At 34.1% G+C, this 20019-nt stretch overlaps 1 protein-coding gene across 2 annotated transcripts in view; it reads left to right on the top strand.

Moving 5' to 3' along the window:
- The window catches only part of TTC6 (tetratricopeptide repeat domain 6), a 181080-nt gene that overhangs the window by 139651 nt on the left and 21410 nt on the right, over positions 1–20019 (top strand). Inside the window, exons 19-25 of one of the 2 annotated variants that reach the window (XM_076004083.1) lie at positions 1057–1139; positions 2050–2126; positions 2522–2682; positions 12115–12249; positions 13519–13668; positions 14525–14665; positions 15935–16048. In XM_076004083.1, the coding sequence (XP_075860198.1) occupies positions 1057–1139; positions 2050–2126; positions 2522–2682; positions 12115–12249; positions 13519–13668; positions 14525–14665; positions 15935–16048 (861 nt within the window). Of the gene's footprint in view, positions 1–1053; positions 1140–2049; positions 2127–2521; positions 2683–12114; positions 12250–13518; positions 13669–14524; positions 14666–15934; positions 16049–20019 lie in introns of those variants that run through there. The other variant, XM_076004082.1, reaches the window with a different exon arrangement.

The following is a 20019-nucleotide window of genomic DNA, read 5'->3' as shown; positions in this document are numbered from 1 at the left end:
TCTAATTTAAGGTTGCCTGGTAGAGGTCTAACCACAGGGAAGCTTGCAGAGATCAGACAATAAATAGTCCTCCATTTCTCCTAAACCAGGGTTTCCTTAGTGCATGGATATGTGTGGTTAGTAGAACACGTGCAGCAATGTGCACATATAACTAGATGATTTATCAATTATGCCAACCTAAGTAGGGTCAGCTTTTCACAGAAATTCTCCAGTTTGTTTAAACAAATCTAAAACCTCCTCCTTTTGGCTTCCCTCTTTTGATTTCCATCCACTATTTCCTCCAAACCATTTCTACAGGTACTGCCTACTCCCATGCACAAATTCGTTATGTCCATTCTCTTCTTTGCATCATCATGTCATAATAAAAGGTATGGTTGGTTGTCTCAGGTTAATTTTGCTCTGTGTAGTGCTGCTTTTGTAATATTTCCAATGGTAGTTGTTTTTTGTTCCCAAATTTGCACAAATTCATGTTATGATTCTGTGACCAGTATTGAGGGAAGAATCAATGTTTACTTTTCATGATGTATTTATGTTAAATGGATCTCCTTTTCATCATTCTTGTATTTTGTTATATTCATTCATTTACTTAATTTTTGTGCAAGCCTATTTTTCCTCCATTATTTTTAAGTGGAATTGACTTTTTATCCTACCCCCTTTCATATGGTAGTTTATTAACATGAGTGAAGCTTGGTGAAAAAGGTTTTATGGTTTAAGGAGAGAAACTGAAAAACTAAATGAAAAATGGAAAACATACATGAACACAAATAAGAATGTATGATATAATCCCATTTATGTAAAATTATATACATGTGGATATGTGTGATCATTCTTCAAAATTAAAGATAAATTATTAAAAAAAATAAACATACTGCATCATAAACATTTTTTTTTGTTTTCTTCTCTGTGTACCATTGGGTTTTGATGATTCTTAAGAAAAACATGTGTATTGGGAGAGGTTCCTGCAAAATTTCTGTAGTAAAAGGTGGGAAGGGAAAAATATAATATCAAAAGGAAATAATATTATTAGGAGCTAAGTTTCTGTTTATCATTAAACAGGTGCATAAATTGGATAAGGCAGTAAGAGACTTATCTTGTGCTATCCACCTTCAGCCAGATGGAATTCAATTATATATAATGAGGTATGAACATAGAAACTGAATTCTTTTTGGGATAACTTAGCATCCCAGGATACTGAGTTCTCCTGATCCTTGATCTAGCCTCTTTGTCTTACGTTTAATCTCCCAACAATGGCCATCTCCCAACCAGCAAGCCAGTTTGTTAAACTTTAAAATAATTTATTATGTGAGATAACCAGGTCTTTTCCTTTGCTCTACCCTTGTGTCAAAACACAACTGTTTAGTGTTTAAGTTCTTCAGGGCATTCCTAGGTTACTAGTTATGTAGTTATCACATATCTCATGAGAGTAAGATGACATATTTTGAACAGTTTTTGACTGTGTCCACAGAGGTACCAAACATAAACCTCAGCTAATTCAGTGAAAAAAAAAGTAATACATTGAATTGTATTTCAAATGTAGTAAAACTTGCTATAAAGGGAACTTTTGCAGTTTATGAGTTATCACCATCAAAAATATAATATTATCTTTTAAGAATTTACAGACTTGGGAAAATGGAATGGAAAAATGCTTTCTGATAAGGGCTTGCTTTGTCCTTTAACTCTTGAACCATATTTTATTAATATCAATTTATGTAACTACCTCCCCCTTTTATGTTCCTTGAACTTTATCTTTTAATAATTTCATAGCAACAAAGTATGACATGTTAAATACAGATAATTGCAAAAAGAAATTTGAGTATTTTCCTTTCAGTATTATATTCCTAAATGGTTTTCTCATCACATGTGTATGGTAATTCGTCTATTTAGAGCATATAAAAAATATATAATTTTCACATTTTTTATGCATACATGTGTAAATGTGAATGATTGTATCATAATTGTAACATTTTAAGTAGCTGGTTATAAGAAATTTTATTCTAGATAAATTATTTTTAACTACTTAGACTCAAAAGCTATTATTTTTTTTTCCAGAGGGCAGTATCTTCTTATGATGAAATGTTATGATCTTGCAAAGTTTACTATTTATCAAGTAGCAGAAATGGACACAGGTAAATATAATTAATGCAAAATTATAATTGTTTTAACTTAAGAAATACATCTTTAAATTTTTTATTCTGTTTTTAATAGCATGAAGAGTTTACTTGAAAGTCAAAGTTAGATTTTGAAACCTCAGTTTCATATGTGCATAACAATTAGTAAAGTGATTCATAACATAGTGAATTTTTTGAGTGAGATTATTATAGGAAATATCAAGCTTACAGTATGTTTTTGTTTATAATGAGAATTTCTTATTGTTTGCTGGTAGTAAATAGATTTTAGTATAATATTGATTTGTTAATTCATATTATCAAGAAAAAATTGTTGAATTGTTTGCCTTAAAATAATTGTATTCTAAATCCTTGATACTTGGCAAGGATACTGATGAATGTTCCTTTCCTTTTAGGTCTTATTGAGTTGAGTCCTGTACAGCAAGCACTTATTTATTCATTTTGTGAAAACCATGACAAGGCCATTGAGGTCTTGGAGAGGCTCACTTGGAATAAACCTGAGATATCCATGTTTGCTCTATTAGCAAAAGCTAATATGAAGGCTAAGAGAACCAAGGTGAAAAAGTGCTCCGAGTAACATTTACTGAATCTATTAATGAACTTTAAATATTGTGCTTAGTATGACACTTTAAATATTTTATACAACACTAAATTATATTTTTTATCTATTTATTTATTTTTCTGTTAACATTTGACTTATTGCCTCCTTTTTTTCCCTCTTAATAACAGAGTTGTCCTAAATATTCTTTTTCATGTTTTCTGTTAATATGTGGCATAGTTTTCCAGGATATATTTCGAGGCATGGAATTGCTGGTATATAGAAAGCGTGAATGTTTAACTTTCAAGAAAATGACACATTGTTTCGTGTAGTGCTACATAATTTATTCTCCCACCTGTAGCGGATGAGTGTTCCTGTCGATCTATATCCTCTACAGTAATAGATATTGTTAGACTTTACTTTTACTAGTGTGGTGGATAAAAACTGGTGTCTCAGTGTAATCTTAATTCACATTTCTCAATTTGAACAGCTTTGCATGTCTATCAGCCACTAGTATTTCCTGTTCTATTAATTTTCTATACATATTTTTTGTTTGGTTTTCTATTTTTTATTGATTTTAGGCATTTAAAGTATGAATTCTGTATGCTAACCCTTGGTTATATGCTGCATATCTTCTCACAATTTGTAGATCGCCTTGTAATTGTCTATATGGTGGCTTTTGGTTAACAGAGCTTCTTAATTTTAATGTAGTTAAATATGCTCTTTTTAATTTTGTTGTCAGGGCCTTTTTCCTTTCAAAAGAAAAAACACTTTGTTTAAGAAGTCCTTCACTACACCAGGGTCATTAAGACATTCTTCCGTATTGTCTTTGAAAAGGTTAAGCTTTTCTTTTTCCATTTAAGACCTTTTTCTATTATAAGATGGGTTTTTTTTCAATGTGAGTGATAAAATTTCAATTGTCCCCATATGGATATTCAAATGTTTCCGTTTAATTTATTGAAATGTTATCCTTAGCCCAAAGCTCTGCAGTTCTGCCTCTATCATACTGCAAGTTTTCACATATATGTAGATCAAGTATAATTTTAGGCTCTCTATTCTGTTCCGTTGGTCAATTTTTCTATTCCTGGCCCAACAGTACAATGCCTTAATTACTATAACCTCACTGAAATTCTTGACATCTGGGAGAGCAAGTACCCACACAATATTATTCTCCAGGAAATTGCTGGTTATTTTTGAGCTTTTACTCTGTCATACAAATTTTAAATTCAGCTTTCTAATAGTTGGGAATTTTGACTGAAAAAATATTGAATATTTAGATTATTTTACAGAGAATTGACATCCTTATTTTAGGGAAAATCAACACCTTTATGATATTGAATTCTTTAGTTTATAGCCATGATGATAAATCTCCTCATTTATTTCACTTTTTCTTTTAAACAGATTTTACATATATATTGTTAGAAATATTCCTAACTATCCTCATAATTTTTGCTGCTATCATAAATGGTATCTATGTAAAAAATTCTGATAGTTCATAGAAATGAAATTGATTTTTGAATATCTTTCTACTAGCCAGCCACCTTGATGAACTGTTATTATGTCTACACTTGATCTTAGCCAAAAGGCCAAGAAGCAATGCAGTCTTATTATTTCTGAAAATGCTTAGATCTGTTCTTTTGGGCTCATAAATAGATATTTATATCTTCTTTAAATAATGATAATTTTCTTTCTTTCTTTCTCTCTATAGCTTCCATTTCTTTTTTTTGTCTAATTGTGCTGGCTAGAAACTCCAAAACAATGCCGACTAGAAGTGGTGATAGAGATGTCCTTTATCTTTTTCCAAATTTTAAAGGCAATTTATCCCACTAAGAATGAAGTTTCTGGTTGATTTTTGTAGATAACTTAACCTAAGTTAAAAAGTTTCTTTCTATTCCTGTTTTGAATTTTATCAAATTATTTTTCATCAGGTATTTAAATGACTATGTTTTTATCTTTTAATATGTACATATAGCCAATTATATATCATAGATTACTTAATATTAGATCAACTGTATTCCTGGGTTAAACCAACTTGATCGGATTATATAATCTTTTTTATACATCACTGCATTTGGTTTACTGGTGAGGATCTTTGTCCCTATATTTATGAGTGGTGACCTTGTTGTGTTTGAGTATCAAGGTTATATTGGTCTCATACGATGATTGGGGGAATAGTTCTTTCCTATTAATGAATGAGCTCGTCTAAAGATTGCAGTGATCATCTTTTCTTTGAAAGGTTGATAGAAGCCACCTGTAAAATAATCTGTAATGTTTTCTTTAATAGGTACAGAAATATTTAGTCTTTTATTTCTTCTTTAGTTTTGCTACCATAGTTTTCTGGGAATAGGTCCATTTCATCTAAGTTTTCAAATTTATTTGCATAAAATTATTCAAAATATCATCTATTATAACTTCAATTTCTGCTGTGTTTGTAGTTATGTATCACCCTTTTATTTGTGCCTTTTGTATTCTTGATTAATCTTGTCAGAAATCTCTACTTAAAGAATCAAATTTTGGCTTTCTGATCTTTCTTTATCTTTATTTTCTGTTTGATTGAAATCTGCTTTTACCTTTATAGTTTCTTTCTCTTTTTATTGAAAGGGATTTTTTTTGTTATTTGTATTAAAATTTCAGTTGGATACTCATTTCATTAATTTTCAAACTTTATTCTTTTATACCATAAGCCACCTAGGGCTATATATTTTCAAGTATCATATTTACTAAATTTCATAGTATTTTTAAATTTATAGTATTTCTTTTGTTATATATGAATTTTTTTAAACTTTTAAAAAAATTTCAAATTCCAAATACATTATGAAAAGAATATTCTGCTTGATTCTACTGATTCTTTGAAATGTGTTCAGATTTACTTATGGCCTATTTTATAAATCACTCCTGTTTACTTGAAAAAATATATATTTTATCATTGTTTGGTATGTTTTTCATATTTGTTCCTTAGGTCTTATTTTTTTTTTTTTCTTTTCTAGTCAACAGAATGTCATAGCAGGGTCTTATTTTTTATATGGTATTCAAAATGCACTTTTTGGCCGGGCGTGGTGGCTCACGCCTGTAATCCTAGCACTCTGGGAGGCCGAGGCGGGCAGATTGCTCGAGGTCAGGAGTTCAAAACCAGCCTGACCAAGAGTGAGACCCCGTCTCTACTATAAATAGAAAGAAATTAATTGGCCAACTAATATATATAGAAAAAATTAGCCAGGCATGGTAGTGCAGGCCTGTAGTCCCAGCTACTTGGGAGGCTGAGGCAGTAAGATTGGTTGAGCCTAGGAGTTTGAGGTTGCTGTGAGCCAGGCTGACGCCATGGCACTCACTCTAGCCTGGGCAACAAAGCAAGACTCTGTCTCAAAAAAAAAATAAAATGAAATTTAAAAATATGCACTTTTTTTTTTTTTTTTTTTTTTTTTTTTTTTAAGACAGAGTCTCACTTTGTTGTCCAGGCTAGAGTGAGTGCCGTGGCGTCAGCCTAGCTCACAGCAACCTCAAACTCCTGGGCTCAAGCGATCCTCCTGCCTCAGCCTCCCGAGTAGCTGGGACTACAGGCATGCGCCACCATGCCCGGCTAATTTTTTCTATATATATCAGTTGGCCAATTAATTTCTTTCTATTTTTTATAGTAGAGACGGGGTCTCGCTCTTGCTCAGGCTGGTTTTGAACTCCTGACCTTGAGCAATCCGCCCGCCTCGGCCTCCCGAGAGCTAGGATTACAGGCGTGAGCCACAGCGCCCGGCCAAATATGCACTTTTTTACCTAATCTATCAGTAACTGTAATATGTTAAAGTCCCCAGTATGATGTTAGATGTCAATTTCTCTCTGTAGTTCTTTCAATTTTTGGTTTATCAATTATAGACACACATCTTTAGAATTGTTATGCCTTGCTGAAGAATTTAACATTTTATCATTACATAGTGACCCTTTCTATCATTAATAATACTTTTTGTCTTAATGTTTGCTTTGTTTGATAGTATGTCTACTTTATTTTGATTAGTATTTCTTAGTTATATCTTTTCTATCCTTTTACTTTTAACTTTTCCATATCCTAGGTTTTAGATTTATCTTGTTTTAATAAATCCATTCTGACAATGTCTCTGTTTTACTTGGAAGATTTGGAATCTGTGTTTTTTCTTCTGTCTGGATTTTTTGTTGTTGTTATTGTTGTCTTAGTTCTCTCTCTCTCTCCCTTCCTTCCTCTTTCCCTCTTAAATTGTGGTGTTTAATACTTGCCCTTCTATTTCGTTGTTTCTTTTAAAATCTCTTTATCACTGTTTACTTTTTGTATTGAAGTTTTTAATTTAAAAATTTGTCTTTATTCAATTTTCTTATCTATTCCTTTTGTTTCATTTCTGTTTTAGTTTTTACTATTTAAATATTGCCATGCATTTATAGTAAAGTCTAAAGTTAAGTAATATTGTATTCCTGAGTACAGGGATTATTCTCCTGGGTAATAAAAAGAACTTAGACCCATCTAACTTTTATCACTGCCTTCCCAACTCAAACTTCTTTTTGTTTTGTATTTTAGTTCTATACTTTTTAAATTATACAAATTACAATACAAAATAAAATTACTACCATTACTTTAGATAAAAATGTTTATACTTATATGTTTCTATTTTATCTTACTCATTTCTTATTACATGTCATACTGTCCTGAGATAATTTTTTTCCTGAAATAAAAGTGAATGTCTGTCATTGGTAAAGCTTTTCATTTTTGTTTATTTCATGACAAAATTTTAAATTGGCAGTGATTTTTTTCCTTAATATTTTCAAGGTAATATTACCCTGTCTTTTGGCTTCTATTGTTGACAGCAGTGGTATGGGTGAAGTAGGATTCTCTAAGATGGTTTTTGTTGCTGTTATTGCTGTAGTAAAACCTTATCTGGTGAATGTTATATTATAATTTTTGATGAGTCCTCAATAATGCAAGTATGAAGGACTAATAATAATAGTAATAAGCAACTGCCATTAATTAAGCACCTAATGTGCATCAGACAGGCTGAGGGCTGAGTGCTAATGTGGTCTCATTTAATTTTCATGACATTTTATGATGAGAGAATTGTCAGCTCGCCCATCTTCCCAGGAATCTAAATGCTTGGTTGAGAGTATGGGCTCTGGAGCCAGACTGCCTGGATTCATGTCTTAGCTTTGCAATGTGCCATCAGTGAGCCACTGAGCAAGTCACTCTTCCCAAATTCTCAGCTGTCTCATCTTAAAATGGAAATATTAGGGGAGCATTTCATGAGGTTTTTGTGAAGATTAGATGAACAAAATTAAGTAACTATTTAATGCTTTAATATCTGGCACATGGTAAACATTTGATAAACATTAGCTTTTACTATTTTTTCTTCCTTAAGTATTTTTAGCCTCTTTTTAGGTTTCTTTCCATAAACATTTAATCACGAGTAGCTATTCTTAATTTTTTGAAGAAAACCTCCTTTATTTTTGCCTCCTTGACATCTCCAATTATTGACGTTTTCCTCTTTTCTCTCATATTCATTATCTTAATTTCCTCACTTTCTGATCATTCTTGTATTCACTACAATCTTGCCTCTATACTCTCATGATGGACACATCAGAAGGTGGCTCCCAATAAACTATAGCCTTGTATGACCTTGAGTGTGGGTGGAACCTGTGAATTAGCAGAATATGGCAAGGTGATGGGATGTGACTCCTTTGATTATGTTAGGTTTGTGAGACTCTGTCATGGCATATTGGAGACATAAATTTTCCTGCCGGCCTTGAGGAAATAGCAAGCCATACTGTGAGATGCCTGTGGAGAGCGTCTCATGCCAGGGAACTGCTGTGGCCTTGAGGAACTTAGGGCAGCCTCCAGCCAACGGCCAGTAAGAAGCCTGGACTCTCAGTCAGATAGCCATAAGGAAATGAATCCTGCCAACAACTGGAATGAGCTTGGAAGAAGATACTTCTGTAGCTGAGCCTCTACTACTATACTACTAGATACTACTAGATATACTACTATCTGAACCTCTACAGATACTTCTGTAGCTGAGAATGCAGTCTGGTGGACACCTTGATTGCAGCCTGGGAGAATGCTCAAGTCACCTGAGACAGACTGTTAGTAGATATCGGGTCTTTGAAAACACTGGTAATGAGCGAGGACTCAGAAGCAAGTGAGCAACATATTATTGGAAACTGGTGGGAGGAGGTTCCTTTTTATGTAGTGGTAGAGAGCTTAGCAAAATTGCCTCCTGTAGTTATATGGAAAGCAGAACTAGTAAGTCAGGAACCTGAATATATAACTGAGATCATTTCCAAGCAAAGTGTTGACAGTGCTGCTTGGAGCACTGTCAGTGCTGCTCATCTTGCTTCTTGTGAGAGGAGAGAGAGAAATTAAGAGCAGTTGAACAGAATAAACCAGGACTTGATGATGTTGAAAATTCTCAACTTCTCCAGAAGGCAAAAGATGATAAAATCAAATATTCACTTTCAGGAAAGCATGAGCTAGAGAAAAGGCCCAGGTGTGGCTGGACAGCCCTTTGCCAAGATCTCAGAAAGATCATAAGATCACAGTATTCTGTCATACTAGGTCTCTTTCAAGACTAAGGATATGCCTTACAAATCTTATTAACCAAACCAGAGGAATTCTAGAAACTTAAGGACAATTTCCCTCAGACATCTCAGCATGAAGCCAAATTAGGCAAGGAATTTTCTTGAAAAAATTAGTAGATGTGGCTTTTGTCTGATGGAGTGAATCCCTGTGAAATCCATGGAATGTCTCCAAAATTTTTGAAAGAACTATTTCTTCATAAACACTGCCAGTTTGGACTAAAAGAGACAGAGAGAGTACAAAATAAAATAAGGCTGTCAGACCTCAAAATTATACTTGAAAGAAGCAGATTAATAAAACAACTCAGCTGGCAAGACCAAGAACACATAGGACAGGACTAAAAGCCATAGAAAATTATCCTTATTTTTTGAAAACTAATCAAGAGACTCTGGATATTTTCCCAAATGTATTTTAGAATTGCCATGGACCAGTGACTCCTTTTTTAATCTTCCATTTCTCCCATTTTTGAACCAATGTCTACCAATATTATCCTATGCTTGTCTCACCATTGCATGTTGAGTATCTTGGAGACAGAAAACTTGTCCCTTTAATTTCACAGGTCCACAGATGGAAAGGAATTGCGCCCCAGGAGTAGTACTTAGTGGATTATACTCAAATGCCACATCTAAACTGGAACCTACTTTAGATGATGATATTGTAGACTTTGAGCTGAGGCAGCAATGAGATGAGACTTTTGGGGACCTTGGAATGAAGGAATGTATTTTGTACATGGCAGCAATGTTGAATCATTGGGGGCCAGAGAGTGGACTCTAGTGGACACACCCTAAATTTACTGTCAATGAATCATGCCCTGTATAATCTCCTTCCTTTCCTTGAGTGTGGGCAGGACATGCGACTTGTTTCTAACCAATAGAATATGGCAAAGTTGATGGTTTGCCACTCCCTTGATTATCTTGCAGTATATAGGACTCCTTAGCAGACTGCAGAGATTCTCTTGCTGGCCCTGTTGTGGCTGCCGGTGGAGAGGGTGATGTGGTAGGGGGAACTGTGTGCAGCTTCTAAAGCATCTGAGGGCAACCAAGAGCCAGCAAAAAGCCAGGCCTCTCAGTTCTGGAGTCTCAAGGAAATGAATTCTGCCAACAGCATGCATGAGCTTGGAAGCTGATTCTCCCTAGTAGAGTTTCCAGAGGAGAAAACAGCTCAACTGACAGCTCAATCGATTGCAGCCTTATGGGACCCAAGGCTGAGGACCCAGCTAAGCCAGGTCCAATCTCCTGACCTGTGGAAACTGTCAGATAATAAACGCGTGTTACTTTAATCTGCTAACTTGTGATAATTTGATTTGCAACAGTAGAAAATGAATGCACCCCTGGTTTGGAATGAAGCGCTCTTGCTATTTTTTAATGACTTTCTTATTGCAGATTCAGTCGTCATTTCTCAATATGGATCATTGCCTACTTTTTGTCCACATTTGAAGTTCTGTTCTCTTCAGGCCTTGAGGAATGCTCTTTTATACTTGCTTTAACCTCCCCCACCCCTGTGCCCTTCGTTCTGGCTGGACACCTGATGTCAACTTTGGCTGTCCTCTTCTACCCAGTCAATAATGATGTTCTCTTGGTTCTACTTTCCAAATATCTCTCAAATCCACTTCCTTTCTCTATTTCTATGGTCACTATCCTGGCTCAGAATATATACTTTTTAAAAAGTTTTCTTGAATTCTAGCAGCATTGTCTCTTCTTCCAAGCTTTTGTTCACACAGCAGCCACAGCACTGTTTTCAGAGCAGGAATGTGCCTTATCTGCAAACCTTCCACATCTCCCTGGGGAGACTTCCTAGAGTAGTGAGGGCGAGAGCGATGGGGGAAGCAGTAGGAAGCAAAGGTGTGTTCGTTTTAATCTAAATGGGATGGAAGGCTTGAGTAGACTCAAGTTTGTATGGACCCAAGAATGCAATGAAGGGGGAGAGCTCCAAACAGGGATGGAAATAATAGATTGTGCTCAGGTGGGGCAGAAGGAGATGGGGTCCAAGACGCAGCTTGAGGAGTCTGCAAAGAAGAAAGAAAATAGGAGAAAAAAGTGAGAAGGGATGAAGCCATAGAGACACTGAGAAGTAGAAAGGAGGGAAATTGAGAGGATAATCCACTTTTTCTATGGCAAGGTCATGTGCTGAGTGAGGACAGAAGGATGGTTGTTGAGGTGAGTTGTAAATGTGTGGAGTAAATGCTGAAGGAGAGCAATAAAGGACATTTAGCATGTCCCAGCTAAATCTCATTGTTTCTTTTGCAACTTAAATACAATTAAGAAAATGAGATAACCAGTAACAAGTGTTTTTATTTCTATATAAATATATATAATGATTAGTTAATTATTAAGTGGCATTTCTATCTGGAAAATAGAATTTTTTTCATCAATGAGTTTCAACTATTTTGACTAAATCTAAATGGGTGATTTATTTTCTGGTGCCAATGGAACCCCATTAGGAGCACAACTGGAGAAAATGAAGACAGATTAAAATTGAATCGGTATTATCTGTGGAGATCTTTTACTACCTAGGTGGCTTCCCAATATTCCATTCAGGAAAATTCTTAGGAGATTCGCAATAAATTAGTTCATAAGTTTAAGTCTGACTTATGACTACAAGAAAATAGCCTCCAAAAATCCATGTGTGTAAGCCTACTTATGACTGGTTTATAGGATAGGCACCTGGGGGGACACGGGGTGATCAGACTCCCAATCTGGGTCCTTTTCTGCGTTTGTACTAACAAGATCTGTGGCTTTACCAGGCCTGTGTGTCCCTGGGTGAAATGAGAGTAAAGGTGTGTGCTCTGCATTCCTTTTAACATTTAAGGCTGTAATGTTAAATAAACATTGGAAAGAAACATTCTCCTCTCACCTCCTTTTTCTTTATAGGAAGCTGTGAAAATATTTAAGAAGACTTTGGATATCTTTTCTTATTCTGATAAAGGCCCAAGTGCCACAGCTATTTCAGCAGACTGTCTGTATAACCTGGGTCTTTGTTACATGGAGGAAGGCAACTTACAATTGGTATTTTGTGTATTTAGGAGCATGGGTTATTTGTAATTTTAAAAACGGATTGCTTGTGTTCAGTTCTATTTCTGAAGGCTACCTATACCTATACTCCTAGTCTGGAGTGACTAATCCAAAGCTTACAAAACTTGGCTTATTACAATCAGTCTGTACTCTGCAATACCTATGACATTATTTTATTTAATCAATTCATTTTATTTGATGCTTGTTTGTCAACAATATTCTAAAGACTAATGTGTGTTTCCCACCAAAATAATACATCTAACTGAAGGAAATTACTATAGCAAAATAATTTCATCATATTAATATAAATTTACCTATTCAATTGCAAGTGTAATGTAGAATCAATGGAAAATAATTAGGACACTCTGGCTTCTATTACTGATAATTGAACAATTCAAATCACATTGAAACTGGTTGTTAAGATGGCTTGATTCACTGAAAAATAGTTGATTCAATTAATATATGTTTATCCAGTCTGGCTATTTTACACAATTTCTCACTTCCACATTGTCACTGTTCTGATAAATATGTACAATACTTGTTACTATCTAATGGCTAATATTGGATATTGCACAACTCCTTGTCTATACACACACACACACACACACACACATACCATACACACACATACAGGACACACACACATTATTCTAATTTTCATATCCATGAAGTGAAAAGTACCTTAAACTTGTATTTCCATACCATACAAAAACAGCTGCACTTGATTAGTTGTTCCATTAAGAAATGCCAATAAATGTAAGATGAATTACAAATCTTTTACAAGTTTTTAGTCCTTTTGAACAACCAGAGCAAACTTGGCTTTGCTTTACAGTGTTGGGAAAAATTTTAGAGTTCTATTGTTCTGAAATTTCATAACTACGTATCTGCTACAGTTATTCAATTTTCATGGAAAATAAATGTGTTGGTTGTGATTTCTTATAAAATATGAAAAATAATGATTAAAATTATATTCCCAAAATGTTATAATCTAAAAATGTGAGTTATGTAGATATTAGTCTGGGAATGAGGCCTTTAATTATAATAATAAACCTTTTATTATTTATTGTTTATTATTTTTAGTATTTAATGTTATTTGTTCCTAAATAGTATTTTTGTTTGATTCACAAGATTCATTGGGAGAAATGTATTTAAACTTACCAAAAAATAGAGTGAAACTTTCAACATTTGTTATAATTGTTAACATTTTAAATAATAAAGTCTGTCACTAAATGGTTTGCATATCTTGACAATATGCTCCTCTAGGCTTTTGATTCTTTTACAAAAGCTGTCAAAGCAAATCCTGATTTTGCAGAAGTCTTTTACCAACGAGGACTTTGTAAAGTAAAACTCTCCAAGGATAACTCAATCTTGGATTTTAATCGTGCAATTACCCTTGATCCAAGACATTACCAGGTATTTAAATAAATATTTAAATAAATGATTTTAGTATTTAAATAAATGATTTTAGTGATTTGGAGAGTGTGTTAATTTTGGTAAAACTATTAAATCCTTTATATGCTATCATTATTAATGAACAACTGTTACTTATACCTGCTTTTCAACTAACTATATTTTGATAATCCAGATATCTGTACTTCCCCTTGAACAAAAAGTATTGTTTCCATCAGTGATATTATGTATATAAAAGTATTTGTGAATTGTGATGTATGTAAATACTGTTAGTATGTTAATATAGCTATAAATAATGTTAATTTTATATATTAATTCTATTTTTTGTTTTGCTATTACATTGATTTCTGCCTTTAGACTAAAGAGACAGCACAAAATTCAATAGGTAAAGCTTTATTGGATCCTGATTTTAAAAGTCTATGAAATTTCAATATGGACTAAATATTAGATAATTTTAGTTTAGATTAAATAATTTTATTGTTAGTTTTCTTAGATATATAATGGTTATAATTATGTAGGAGAATGTCTTTTTTTTATAGGTGATGCATACTGGAGTATATGGGGTGAAATATTATGATGTCTATGACTTATTTTCAAATAGTTCAAAGGAAAATAGACAAATATGACAAAATGTTGATAGTTATTGAATCCAGGTATTCATTCAATCCAGGTGTTCACTGTACTGTTATTTTAATTATTCTGTATGTTTGAAATTTTTTCTAAAAATTTTCACTCTCCTTTAGAGTGAAAAAAAAGACTATACTTTAATATCATATTTTGTTCAAAGTACTGTATATTTTTGTAGAATTGATGCTTTTACTAATGCATTCATTTCTGCTTTCCTTCTTTCTCTGAATAGGCATATTTAAGCCGAGCAGCCTTCTATGGTTTAAAAGGCAGATACTCCAAAGCAATCTTGAATTGTAATGAAGCTATCAAAATTTATCCTGGGAGTGTGCGTGGCTATCTGTACAGAGGAGTTCTGAAATACTACAACAGGGTAAGGCCATTTCCTGCCTGGTTTACTGAAATTTTAGAGTGGACGATTCTCTGATGCCAAGTGGGGACTTGCTTCCTTTCTTTCTCTATGGTGGGGGAATCCCTGTGGTGTCAGGGGCCAAACTATTTTAGAGTCCTTTGCACTTTCCTGGCATCAAAAGGAATTTAACTAATAATTTCTCACAAAATAATGATATTTATTTTTGGCATTTGTTTTAAATAATACATTATTATTAAGGCAGTAGTATATATTCATTGTAGACAATTTGGAAAATATAGAAGAGAATAAAAAATTATTGCCCCTACCATCAATGATAATTCCTGAGTACATTTTGGTGTATTTGTATTCACTGTTTTATCTTCCTGATAATATATAATATATATTTTCTAAAATTGAGATTATACTACATGTATAACTTGTACCCTGCTTTTTACACTTAATCTTTGAAGATACAATTTTTCTGACTACATAATATTCCACTATAATTTATTTTTAATCACTTTATTGTTGAAAATTTGGGTTGTTATAATTATTTTTTTACTATTTAAAATATTACAGTTTTACACAACTAAGAGAAAAATTGTTGCTAAGTTTGTGATTGGTTCTTAAACAGAAATTACTGGGTTAAAAAGTGCGACCAACCCTGTTGATATTTTAGACTGCATGGAATACTTTGTTTCTCCATACTTTTCTTTTCTGACCTTTCTTTGTAGCTATTTCATATGAAATATTTTGCAAATAATACCTTAAAGCAAAGGTAAGACCTTGCATTATGTGTTAATTCCATGAAAATTACTATCTATAGAAATGGATGATATAAGGTATCAGAGAAGAATCAAAGAGGAAGCAAAAGAGAACGTGGGTGGAAAACATGACGATTATGTGATATGACAGTCTGAGTGACAGAAGCAAGCAATCTTTGGTGGATGTTTGCTGGATGAATATTGATTGGTTTTTTTTTTTATATATAAGTATGATTTTCTCTTTGCCATATAGCAAAATTTTGAATAAGTCGATTATCTAAATAAAAGTTGTTAATATATTTAATTTTATTTACAGGTAAGAGAAACTATAACAATAATTCCTACCAGAAGATCTTTTTAATGAACTCTGTGAAAGATTAGCTTAAATGTCTTAATTTCACAGATGAAATGCAGAATGGTTAAATGAGTGTTTCAAAACCTCTGATAGAATCAAGAATTTATTTTACAATTAAATTTTGGTAATTTATGATTCACCCTTCTCACCTAATTATTTTTTGTTTTATAGACTTATAAGCTAGCAATTACAGATTTAACTACAGCTATCAACATGAACAAAAAATGTTATGTAGCATTTTATAACAGAGCATTATGTTACACCAAGATAAAAGAATTTCAAATGGTAAGATGACTGTTTCAGTAAACAACATATTCGAAGCATTTAATATATAACATGTATTCGATAGCTTGCTGAATTCAACATGCAATCAATGAATAACATTTAATAAATAACACATTAAAGCATTTGTACACATGGTTAAAGCATTTGTAGAGTATTACTTCTGCTATAATTTTGGAAAGTAATTCCTATGGAAATACGCACACACAAAACTTGAGAAACTAAAGAACCATCTAGAAAAATAGTTAATTTCTTTGTTAGTGCTCATCAACATTTCTTATACAATTTTTATAATAAGTCAAATGAAAATTTAATTTTATAATGTTTATATAAGCATTTAAATGCATGTATAAATTAAAATACGTTGCATAATTATCTTTTGAGTAAATGTTTCTACTGATACACTGCATGCAGAATTTTTTTTTATTTTAGCATATTATGGGGGTACAAGTATTAAGGTTACATATATTGCCCATGCCCCCCTCCCCCTCAGGTAAGAGCTTCAAGCGTATCCATCCCCCAAATGTTGCAGACAAGGTCTCGCTCTGTTGCCCAGGCTGGAGTTCAGTGACGTCATCATAGCTCCCTGCAACCTCAAACTCCTGGGCTCAAGTGATCCTCTTGCCTCAGCTTTCCAGGTAGCTGTGACTACAGGCACATGCCACCATGTCTGGCTAATTTGTCAGTTTTTTTTTTTTGCCTCACAGGTGTCTTCCCATGTTGCTCAGGCTGGGTCACATTCCTGGCCTCAAGTGATCCTCCCGCCTCAGCCTCCAAAGTGCTAGGATTATAAGCGTGAGCCACTGTGCCTGGCCATGTACAGAATTTTAAAGCAGTGATCACTATCAATATTGTTGCTTCAAAATTTCAACATTAGCTAGAGTAGTTCATGTAGAGTTTTAAAAAAGTTTTTATTTTTAATTAATATGAGTACATAATAGTTGTGTATCTTGATAGGATACATATGATGTTTTGATATAGGCATACAATGTGAATCAGTCAAATCAGGGTAATTGGGATATCCATCACCTCAGGCATTTATCATTTTTTGTGTTAGGAACATTCCACTTCCATTCTTGTAGTTATTTTAAAGTATAACCTAATTTATTGTTGATTATAGTCACTTTGTTGTGCTATCAAATATTTTTCATTCTATCTAACTATATTTTTTGCATCCATTAACAAATCCCATTTAATCTCCTCCTCCCTGCTACCCTTCCCAACTTCTGGTAACTGTCATTCTACTCTTTGTCTCCATGAGAGCAGTTGTTTTTTTGTTTTTTTTTTTTTTTTGAGACAGAGTCTCACTCTGTCGCCCATGCTGGAGTGAGTGCTGTGGTGTCAGCCTAGCTCACAGCAACCTCAATCTCCTGGGCTCAAGCAATCCTGCTGCCTCAGCCTCCCGAGTAGCTGAGACTACAGGCATGTGCCACCATGCTCGGCTAATTTTTTCTATATATATTAGTTGGCCAAATTAATTTCTTTCTATTTATAGTAGAGACGGGGTCTCGTTCTTGCTCAGGTTGGTTTTGAACTCCTAAGCTCAAACGATCCACCCGCCTCGGCCTCCCAGAGAGCTAGGATTACAGGTGTGAGCCACCGTGCCCGGCCGAGAGCCGTTGTTTTTAATATTTAGCTCCCACATATGAGTGAGAACATGAGCTTCATCTTTCTGTGCTTGGCTTATTTCACATAACATAAAGTTCTCCAGCTCTATCCATGTCATTGCAAATGACAGGATTTCATTTTTTGTGGCTATATAATACTCCATTATGTATCACAATTTCTTTATCCTTTCATTTATTGATGAACACTTAGGTTGATTCCAAATCTTGGCTATTGTGAATAGTGCTGCAATAAACGTGGGAGTGCAGAATTTGTTTCAGTACACTGAATTCCCTGCCTTTGGATATATATTATATCCAAAAATGGGACTGCTAGGTCATATGGCAGTTTTATTTTTATGGCAGTTTTATTTTCAGTCGAGGAACCTCCATACTGTTCTCCATAGTAGTTACACTAATTTATATTCCTGCCAATAGTGCGTGTGTTTCCCTTTCTCCTTGCCCAACATCCTTGCCAGCATTTGTTATTGCTCGTCTTTTTTGATGAAAGCTATTTTAACTGGGGTGAGATGATATCTTATTGTAGCTTTGATTTGCATTTCTCTGGGGCATAATGATGTTGAGCATTTATTCACATATCTGTTGGCCATTTGTATGTCTTCTTGTAGATCTTTTGCCCACTTTTAAATCAGATTATTTGATTTTTTCCTTATTGAGTTGTTAGAGCTCCTTATATATTCTAGTTATTAATCCGTTGTTAGATGGGCAAATATTTTCTCTCATTCTTTGGGTTGTCTTTTCACTCTGTTGATTGTTTCCTTTGCTGTGTAGAAGCTTTTTAGCTTGATGTGATCCTATTTGTCCAATTTTGCTTTGGTTACCTGTGCTTTGGGGGTATTACTCAAGAAGTCCTTGCCCAGACCAAAGTTCTGAAGCATTTCCCCAATGTTTTCTGTTAGTAGTCGCAAAGTTTAAGACAAACTTTAATATAAGACAAAGGTCTTATATTTAGGAGTTTAATCCATTTTTATTTGATTTTTGTATATGGCAAGAGATAAGGGTCTGGTTTCATTCTTATGCACATGGATATCCACTTTTCTCAGCACCATTTATTGAAGAAACTGTTCTTTTCCCACTGTTTGTTCTTGGCAACTTTGTTGAAGATAAGTTTGCTATAGATGTGTGGATTTATTTCTGGGTTCTCTACTCTGTTTCATTGATCTATGTGTCTGTTTTTATGCCAATGTTATGCTGTGTTGGTTACTACAGCTCTGTAATATAATTTGAAGTCATGTAATGTGATTCCTCCAGTTTCATTCTTTTGATCTGAATGGCTTTGACCATTTTGGATCTTCTGTGGTTCCATATAAATTTTAGGATTACTTTTTCTCTTTCTGTGAAGGATGTCATTGGTATTTTGATGGGGATTGCATTGAATCTGTAGATTGCTTTGGGCAGTATGGCATGTAGATATTTTTTTTGTTTGGTCCTCAGACCACACATGCAGCAGGAATTTGTAGTGATAGTTTCCAGCTTCAAGTACGAGTGAACAGAATTTGCCTGAGTATTTTGAGGGTCTAACTGTGGCTGCAGCAAACCTTCTTAATTTATCTTGATCCAGCATCTACCTGTGCAAACTCTAGTTTTTCCAATCTTATCCTCTCCTCCCTCCCCTTGTCTGTGTGGTCCCTTTTCAGTGAGGACTCTTCACAGGGGAGCAGGTGGTCAGAGTCTCTCAGTATTGTATCCCATCCTCTTGCTTCTTTTTCTCTGTTACCCATTTGTCTCCCTGTTGTTATGTCTGCCCTCTTCCATAATAGATGCAGCATTCCTTTAAAAGGCCACATAATGTTCCCACTATTCTATGTGGACACACTCCCAATCTCTGTAAAACCTGGACAGTTAAACCTGTTTAAAACATTCTGAAATTTAGCAATCTACAAGCTTTGGAAGGTAAGACGTTGAGAAACATTGTTTCCACTTAAAAGGATGTAAAATTCCTGGTAACTAGACTATCAGGTTTCCTCCAGAAATGTTGACAAATGAATAACTAATTTTTAACAAAGGAATTGTTAAGATTCTAGGAGCTAATTAAAGGATCATTTATCAGAGTGACCTGCACAGCAGGTGTCTTTGAGGACTCCCTCCCAACCCTCTTTCCTGCCAGAAGGTGGGGAAACAATGGGCTGGGTGGGAGAGAACTCCCATTTTTTGTTATCTCAGATATGTAAAAAAGGCCAATGCCCTATAAATAAAGAAACTGCAAAACTATCTAAATAAAGTGAGACAGAATCAGAGTAATAAAATATTGGTGATTTTAGAGCTGCCAGGACCCCAAAGCATTTCATCCAATCTGTTTTACAGATAAGGAAATGGAAGTAGGGAGAGGTTATAAAACCCATCCAAGTC

Source organism: Microcebus murinus, chromosome 6, assembly GCF_040939455.1.
Source record: "Microcebus murinus isolate Inina chromosome 6, M.murinus_Inina_mat1.0, whole genome shotgun sequence".
In the NCBI taxonomy this organism is placed as follows: Eukaryota; Metazoa; Chordata; class Mammalia; order Primates; family Cheirogaleidae; genus Microcebus; species Microcebus murinus.
This window is presented reverse-complemented; position numbering and strand designations above follow the sequence as displayed.